Source organism: Pygoscelis adeliae, unplaced genomic scaffold (genome assembly GCF_000699105.1).
Source record: "Pygoscelis adeliae isolate BGI_AS28 unplaced genomic scaffold, ASM69910v1 Scaffold38, whole genome shotgun sequence".
Taxonomy (NCBI): domain Eukaryota; kingdom Metazoa; phylum Chordata; class Aves; order Sphenisciformes; family Spheniscidae; genus Pygoscelis; species Pygoscelis adeliae.
In genome coordinates this window covers 14,701,961-14,710,934 of record NW_008825614.1, presented here as the reverse complement: position 1 = coordinate 14,710,934, position 8,974 = coordinate 14,701,961, and the positions used below count along the sequence as shown (strand labels likewise).

The 8,974-nt window shown below is 49.3% G+C and overlaps 1 protein-coding gene across 1 annotated transcript in view; it reads right to left on the bottom strand.

Moving 5' to 3' along the window:
* LOC103924412 (cystine/glutamate transporter-like) overlaps positions 1-8,974 on the bottom strand; it is a 16,678-nt gene that overhangs the window by 2,907 nt on the left and 4,797 nt on the right. The window contains exons 3-10 of the mRNA XM_009332937.1: positions 8,208-8,323; positions 7,396-7,521; positions 4,840-4,939; positions 4,706-4,750; positions 4,395-4,518; positions 3,973-4,076; positions 2,039-2,135; positions 1,087-1,236 (exon numbers count right to left, since the gene is read on the bottom strand). Coding sequence (XP_009331212.1) covers positions 1,087-1,236; positions 2,039-2,135; positions 3,973-4,076; positions 4,395-4,518; positions 4,706-4,750; positions 4,840-4,939; positions 7,396-7,521; positions 8,208-8,323 — 862 coding nt within the window. The remainder of the gene's footprint in view (positions 1-1,086; positions 1,237-2,038; positions 2,136-3,972; positions 4,077-4,394; positions 4,519-4,705; positions 4,751-4,839; positions 4,940-7,395; positions 7,522-8,207; positions 8,324-8,974) is intronic.

Genomic DNA, 8,974 nt, shown 5'->3' with positions numbered 1-8,974 from the left:
CGGGGCCATGAACAAACTGCGGCAGGCTCGAGTACCGCCCCGACCAAACTCCTTCTGCACATTATCTGGCAGTGGGAAAGGTGACCTGAGTGCAAGAAAGCTGCTCCAGCACCAACTCCTGGTTGGACATGAGGTGACCGACTGGTCCCCATGAGCAGAACTGCCGCACTCAGCAGCGTGAGAAGGGCCACTGGAGGCGCCCAGCTGGAGGCTAAGAAAAGGCACGAGAGGACAAGGCGTCCTCCAACTTCCCACTGAGGAGGGGGAATTGAATCCCCTTGCTTCCCCCCTTCCCTTTGCCCACTTTTAATGCCTCTGCTTATGGTCACCAGCCCGAATGTGCTGGAGCTTTGCAGGTGCACAGGCAGGGCGGTGCCTGCGCAGTAAATCCTGTACTCTCCTGCAGACTTGTCCCGCCAGCAACCAGGAAAACAACAGGTGCACCAGCAGCACTGGTTGGAAACCAGCATGGGAGAAGTCTGGACGCTGCATGTGTCAGCCAGCTCCTCAAACCCCACCGGCCGCCTGGGCTCTTGGCACAATGGGCGGCCCGCAAAGGTCACACACGGCTGGAGGCTCACAAAGCCGTTCTCCTTCCTCTCCCTGGGGTCGGAGGGCAGGTCCTTCTCTATGGGGCCACACACTGCATTGGCCGTTAGCTGCTGTTAGCTGACTGCTGAACAAAACGCTTTGTGGTACGCATGCACGCGCTGCGCACATCCTCGGGGCCTGCAGCAGCAATACTTGCACGCAAGTTTCTTTACACTATACAATATTTTTATGCCAGGAGATGACTCCTCTTGGGTCAGGTTTGCTCCCAGGGTCCCTCCAGCCATGCTCTTTTCCCCCAAGCCCTCCTGCTTCTCAGCTTGAGCTGAGACTTACCTACCATTGAAATAACATCCAGGCAAGGGTCCCTCCTCGCAGGCTCCCTATATGCCTTACTGAGCAGCAGGGATTAGAGCCTAAGCCCCTTAGAGCCTAAAGGCAATCGTGGCCATGTCATGCTCTAATTATTAGCAAATAAGGGAGAGAGAAGTGACAACCCTCTGCATTCCTGGCTGTTAGATACAGGCCATGCGTTACCTTGAACGGGCTGTGCAGCTCCGGGTGACGGTGGCGATGGACAATGAGCCCGAGGGTGGCTAATCCTATGAAGAGCCATCGGGAAAAGCTGAAGAAGTTCATTAGATGGTAGATATCTCCGATACACACCATGGCAGTAACCAAAGGGAACTGAGCATTGTGAAGATGAAATACAGTCATTAAAGCCTTACTATGGTCCTCAGACTAGAAAGGGTAATATGGATCACCTCCTCCAGGCCCCCTGCAATCACAGGCAGCTACTTCACAGCCCCAACATTTCAGAGGTCAGAGCGCTTTACAAAACAGTGTCACAGACTGAAGGCAAAAGGCCTAAACGCACTATTATGATGTGCTACAGAAAGGAGCAATCCTTTCAAAGATCAACAGCATCTTTGATGCTTTATGTCCTAGGCAGGGCAATTAAAACATGCATGATCCAAAAGCATGCGCTGCCAGTACAAAGGCTACCTACAAAGATACCTGCTAAGTTTTTAGCAGGTCAGCCAAGCTGCAAGAGGCACTGCCTAACAGTTAGGATGGAGCTGGACCATTGCCGGAAAAAAAACCAAACCAAAGCTGAGAGCATCTCTGCAAATGCTCATTCCCTGCATTTCCACTACACCTGGGAATTTCAGTTTTCCAAATAGCCAAAGCCTGGCAGAGGTGTTTTCATAGGACAATATCAAGCAGCAACCGTGGCAGACGGTAGGGACAGTACTTAAAAAAGGTGTCCAAGGCTATAAGGCAGGGACTTCAAGGTAGTGGGTTTCGATATCACTGCTGGCACAAGGGGACTTAATACTTTGCAGCCATTTCCAGTAGTCCATCATCTTTATTTTTCAGAGGCTGACTTAGTGTCTCAACACCCTTTAAAATTCCTCAGCTTCTCCAGGCTTTGCAAGAAAGCCAAGACTGCAAGAACAGGGCAAGTCACACAGTCAGATCTCCTTACCATTAACATGACAGCAGGAAGGGGTGTATGCCTTCGAATGTGGATCATGGAGAATAGAGGAGGCCACTGTCCTTCCCTGGAAGCCACAAAGAGCGTCCTAGGAAAAGACAGGGAGCCCTATGCATTAGCATCCCACATCCAGACTAGAAATGAGAAGATCAGTCACTGGACTGACCCGAGGCCACAAGGCACTCCCCCCCGCCCCAGCACAGATCTGCTATTCAAGGCCACAGTTCTGCCTTTAGCCGCAATTTTGGGGCATTTTGGAAGAAAAAACGAATGTTGAATTCCCATAGCTCTCCCAGGACCAGTTAGTTCAACGCAGCACAGAGCCCACCAGCAGGACCATTGGCAGCATCCCCTTGGGTGGCCCGTTAGCAGAGACCTTCGGGCAAGTCCAAAGTGACCATGAATGGGTTCAGGCTGGAAACAGAAGCAATAAAGTTTCTTGCCATCAGAAGAGAAAGGGGTTAATCTTTCCAGTAGGAAGTGGAGGGGTGACAATCTTAAATTCTTTATAAAAGAGGCTGGTGAGTTTATGAAAGGGGATTATCAGTCTTGATGCATATATTCATATATATATATAAAAAATAAAAATACATATATAAAAAAATATACATAAGAAAATAAAGTGCAATTTCCTCAAATAATAGAGGATTTTCAATCCTGTGGCCAGCTGTTGGAAAATATAGTTTGGTGTACTGCCGAGAGGCCAGCTACACACGAGACCAGCTACAAAATGACAGCAGAGAGCTCCTTGCCTCCATCCCTCCTTTGACTCAAAAAAGGGCAATTAGGGAGAATGCATTGAATCCAATTTTATAAATTTAATATCCACAAACAAACCATGCCAGAGCATCAGCTGGGCTGGAGCAGGGCCCAAAGCAGCTGGGGTATGAGTGTAAAACTGGTTTTATTGCTGTCTCTGTGGTTTTGCAAGGGTGTGGCTGGCCAGCAGCCAGGGAGGCCCCATCACTGTTTATGTGGCCTTTCTGCAGTGATTATGTTAATGGTGCCAGGAAGGGGGAGAGAAAGGCGATAGGGATACGCAGAACTCCTGTGCTGTCTGGGGACTTCTCATCCTCAAAGAAAACCACTATCTAGAGGAGCTAACAGGGAGGATTCTCCACACCTGTATTCAATACAGGACTTCGGCGTAGCAGATCAAATAACTCATTAGTTTTCACGCTATGAAACTTCCCTTTCATATCAACTGATTTTTCCTTTTGCAATCAAATCTGTGAAACAGAACCGGCTCCAGAGAGTTCGCTCAGCTCCTCGGGACCAGCATGACGTGCTTCTCCATGAGCTCTGCCCTCCTCTCCAATTTCAAGGCTCCCATAAGGACGTGCAGCATAGTAGCCAGTGAAACTGGCAAGATAATTTTTCCATGGAACAAAGCTTTTCTTATTGCTACAACAAGACTTGTTGAGCCTCAACTATTGCTTTAGGAATAGCCTGTCCCCAGTAACATTTCACTGACCTCAAAGCAAAGTCCTCAAGGGAGAGTTTGCCTTTAGCCAGAGATCCTCACAACAGAGGGACCCTGTGCCCTGCAGCAGAGCAGCTGGGTGAGCCCAGCAAAAGAAGACTCGGTCTCACTGAGCAGCTGCCAACATCAACAAAGCCTCTAGTTCACCAGAAACATTGACATTTCACTTTAAACTGCAGATTTAAACTGAAAGGTGGGGGGAGAAGACAAAAATTTTTGTTTGTGACCAGCCCTAGATACCAAAGACTGGACCTGGCCAGAAATAGAAAGGGTAGACAGCCAACAGGGATCATCCTGTAGTTGACATCCTGGGAGTCAAAGGCTTTATTTTTCCCACTAGAGTTGCTAAAATGCCATCGCGTGGGTGGACAGTTGCACAGGTCACCGGTGCTTCCCTCCGATTCAGTAAGCCAAAAGAGTAATAAATTCTTATGGACATGACCTTGAAAACGTGAAGATTCCTCCATTCATGGTTCCAAAGCAGGACAGCGCGACAAGGACAGGGACCACGGAGATCAGGCTTTTGAAGGCTCGCTGCACAAAGCTCTGGAGGAAGAGCAAGCATGACTTTAGGAATATGTGGTGATCTCTAGACAACATCAGATTCAAAAGAAAGAAAACTTCTTCCACTGAAGGAGTAAAATATAACTCATAAATCCTGCCTTTTCTACTGTAATCTGCAGGTTATTTTTCATTATCTTTTAGGCAAGACTAAAAGAAGTTACTGTTGCCCAATAATCCAGAGAAATGACAAAGCAATAAAGCATTTTATAGGAAAATCATCTCCGAAATACTTGCCATGACCACCCCTTCAGCATAAGCTGACCACACTGAGGAAAGATAACGGTAGGGGTGACGACTCACCACAGCTACAGCAGGAGAAGCCAGAACATCTTGTGTTCCCAGGACCGTGTAATAGGAGATGTTGGTGAGCATGTATCCCACAATTACCGTGATCACGGACACGATGACAGCCAGGGGGATATTTCTACAAAAAAGGGGAAGAGGGACACACAAAGAACAAGCTGTTATCCCTTGTTATGCACAGTATTACTGCAGATTGCAGCTGGCATCGGTTAGGTGAACCCACAAACTTATTCCCTCCCATACTGCGTTTGGGAAAGCCACGGTACCGCAGAGGCTGGTAACCCAAGACAACTTCTTCCCAGCCTTACCGTTCAGGTCTGACCAACTCTTCACGCACAAAGCTGGTCTGAAACCTGCACGGTGGGAAGAGACAGGGGGAGAGTTTGAGCCATGTCTCGGACACCAGTCTGCTGCCCATGAAGTGCCCTCCCGTCACACCTACCAGCCTGAATATGCGAACATGCCTGCGTAAAAAGCCAGGGGTAGCTTATCCAAAACCAGCGACTGTCTGTCAAAAGCATCCTGGAAGTTCTCGGTGTGGCCTGCGGAAGAGATAAACAACGGACACGGAGCAGGGAAACGTCAGAGATGGGCTTCCTTCCTGTGGGATAACATGCCTTGTACCTCTTGCCCACACCTGGGAAGAATGCTTGTGACTTCCTCGGAGCCAGGTATTCAGATTTGTTTCATTGCTTTAATTTGCAGTGCTGTGGTGACGCATTTACTTCACAAACAGTGACAGAAAAAATCTGTCCTCCGTCCAGCTACGGGAAACATTTCAGGAAAGGCAACAGTGGCGGCTAGTTCCGTTTCAGACAGAACCTGCTGTGGGAACGGGAGATCGTGGAGACGAAAGGACCCAAGTTGTCCTGTCCTTTCTTTAGGCCCAAAATTAATTCGCTGGGTTGACCCCCCTCTTCCACCCCCCACACAGCCCCCTAAGCAGCTGGATGCACACTCCTCTTTGATGTGGTGCAGCCAGCGAGGCGGCTAATTCAGCCCTCACTGTGCTCCCTCCTGATCCCGCTGCTGGAGCGCTGACCCCAGCCCCACGCTGGCCGGAGCATGGGAACCGGGGTGGAGGAGGGAGCGGGAGCAGGGACCGCCAGCCTGGCCCCCCACTCCGGGCACACTCCCTGCCCGCCGTCCCTGCCAGCCACCGAGGCTCGCCCGCAGGAGGAACTGAGGACACAGAGGGCAAAACAAATAAAATTTAAAAAGTAGAGGTGGCTCAGACAGTGATCCCATTTTACCAGCTCCCCCAATTTTCCTAAAAGTTCCCTGCTTGAAATAACACCACCATTTTTTTAAAAAAAAAAAAAAAAAAAATCAAGATTTTGGATATGAACCGTATTTTATCAAACTCCAAAAAAAACTAGGGAAGGGAGAAGCACCTAATGGCCTCTCATTCAAAGGAAAACCGATAAAAAACACAGTCAAAAGGAGTTGTATTTCCAACATTTTCAAATCCGGGTGGCCCAAGGTTTGGTTCCACATCTGTATTCAGTTCTCCATATCAAATTCTCTTTAAAAATAAAGGGTGCGGAGCTCACCTAGTTGGGATTCACCAGGAAAGGGGTGAAATGGCATGGAGCACATGGAGAAAGTCAGGCCACTTCTATGGAGGTGCCTCTGCAAGGAGATCTGTGACGAGATTTGGGCATTTGGGTTTGAAACACTGGCCCAGCAAGTCTCTCAAACAAACCTGAGCCAAAGGGAAGGTAATGGCAGAGGAAAGGACAAGGGTGTAACCAAAAAAAGTGGAACAAGGCAGGGGAATCAGGCAAACTGATTTAAAAGCACAAAACTGATTTTTAAGCACAAAAAACAAGTCAAAAACAAAATAGATTTGCAGAAAACTAAACTAAAATATGGGAGTGGGCCTACTGGAGTAGTCTTTTTATGTTCTAAAATGATTGCTGATAAGTGATGGTGCATAAAAAGGATTTATCATCTGCAGTACATTAATGAGTGATTTACAGTCCCCCATGAGTCACGTTAAATACAACCTGTCATATTGGGGTCTCTTGGTGAATTCTCCCTCCAGATGTCACCAGCACTTATCCTCCTCGCTGGAGGAGGACGGGTGCCAGGACTCCAGATTGTCATTTGAAGGCATGCCTCACAATAATGGCTCAGGATTTCTAGCTGCAGGGCAGTCCTTCAGTTCAGAAGTGCTGCCAGCCCGAGGGGATCTTCGCATGTTCAAAGGACCCAGCTCCAGACATCAGAAAGAAACATGAATGTGGAGCCTGCTGCCTGTGTTGTTTTCTCTGCAGAGGAAGGTAATAGCATGAAGAGGGAGCAGGCTTCATCCCTTGAGTGGGAATGCCTTGGGCTTTTCTATAAACTGAGGCTTGGATTAAAGCCATTACTTTTGTGTCATTCCCGGAAGATACTACTGGCAGGTTTTTTTTCCCCACTCTGGATGCGAGTGTGCAATCCTGCACAAGTCCACTGTAAGTTTACTAAGCTACCGCCCATCTCAATTAGGAAGTAAAAAACCGTTAGCTGAAGCCACAGAAAGGTTAGAGATGCAGTTACCAGGGCTCAGCTGAGGGCTGGTAACTCATTACACAGCTGTGACTGGCTTGGGTCACCATGGGATGCCGTCACACATCCCTGATGCCCATCAAAATTGTGCTGCTTTGGAAGGTTTTTGAGCCACGCTGAAAAAAGGCAAGTCTGACACCAAAGAAAGACCATCTGCAGAGGAAGGTGCCTGTATGACCCTGGGTAGGCTCACACAGCCTCAGGCACTGAGGCTGGCTCAGTTTCGGAGAAAGCACAGCTGAGCCAGTTGCATCAGCCCAGTGCAATGATGCAGCTTAGTGCCAACTACCCTGGTCTCAGCTCCCAGCTAATTCACATCCAGCACACAGGCAGAGATAGCTCCTGCCAGGTATAGGAGGACCACGCTTGTCACTAGGGACTGATAAAAGCCGTGACAGGCAGGCATGTTGAGCACCATCCCTCAGCCACGCAGCAGCACACCTACCCTGGGCCAGCAGCATCATCCCTGGCACGATGATGAGTGCAAGAGCCAGGAGTTTGATGATGGAGAGAGCCGTCTGCAGCCGGGCACTCCAGGTGACACTCCAGGAGTTGAGGGTGAGGACCATGTCTGGAGAGGAGACCACACTGCTACAGCTGTAGCCCATGCTCGACGCATGCAGGAAAAAAAAATACAGCAGCACTCCCTGCTCTAGGGATGCTAGGGAGAAGGCTGCATCTTTACAGAGAGGATGCCCGGGATGAGAGATGTCAGAAAACATTACAGGTATGGCTCAGTGTGTAGCATTTGAAGGGGGAGCTGAGTTATGATCCTAAGAGGGACCAGGAGCCTGGTTCCTGTTGGGTGATCCATGCCTGCCTGGGGGGAAGGTATAAGTTTGCAGGGACATCTCAGCAGCCCTCTTCACAGAGGTCCCCGTGCCAACATACACCAGCCTGGAGCAGGCAGGACAGCTTCACAGGCTGGGTGCACCAGGCAGGGAGTCCAAAACCTTGAGCCTCACACCCTCAACCCAGGTGGCATTTGCACACTCATACATGAAGAGTTTCTACTCCCGTACTTGGCATAATCCCCCCGACCTAGGGCTCCAGCTGGTCAACAGGGAGGCCCATTCCCCTTCTTGGAGAATATAGTGGCCCCAAACCAGCACCTTGGATCAGGAAGTTTTGTGTGGCCAAGGAGGTAAGACAGGGCCCCAATCCCACAGTTATCCCGGAAGATAGCACCCCGTAAGTGCCCCTGGTCCAGGGCAGAGAGGCTCTGAGATCGGTATTCCCATAAAAGTTAGTACTTACAGTACCCCAGGAGAGACACGAGCTTCACAGCAGGGACAGGAGCTGCACAGGGGGCAAAAAACGGCTCCAGCATGTAGCGTCCAAATGCCAAAGAAACCACAGCGCTGTTGGCAGGCCTGGGGGGTGGAACCGAGCACAAACTGTGGTCTGCGGACGGCCAAAAAATGGCATGATGTAAAACTGCACAAAACTCGGGCGGGGGGGAAGTTTCCCCACCCAGCTTAATCCTGCTCTCCCATGCAGATGGTGAATTCCCGTAGAGTCTTTTTCATAGGTTTTTCTCAGTAAATGGATTAAAAATCACATGCTGCAAAAAGATTAATTCCCAACTTGAAAGCAAAAGTTGAGATTAATCATACTGAGCAATGCAGTGTGGTTCATACGTCCTGCTTCCTCTCAGCTTACATGAAGGACACAGGTTATTGAGAGGTGAGGACTTTCTTTTTAAAGTTAAAAAAGAAGTCGTTTACAATTTTCTAAAATACCTGGACTTGTGCAAAGCATTTGACACCATCCTGCACAACACCCTTGTCTCTAAATTGGAGAGACATGGATTTGATGGATGGAGCACTCAGTGGATAAAGAACTGGCTGGATGGTTGCACTCAGAGAGTTGCGGTCAATGGCTCGATGTCCAAGTGGAGACCAGTGATGAGTGGTGTTCCTCAGGGGCCGGTATTGGGACCAGCACTGCTTAACATCTTTGTCGGCGACATGAACAGTGGGATCGAGTGCACCCTCAGGAAGTTTGCTGATGACACCAAGCTG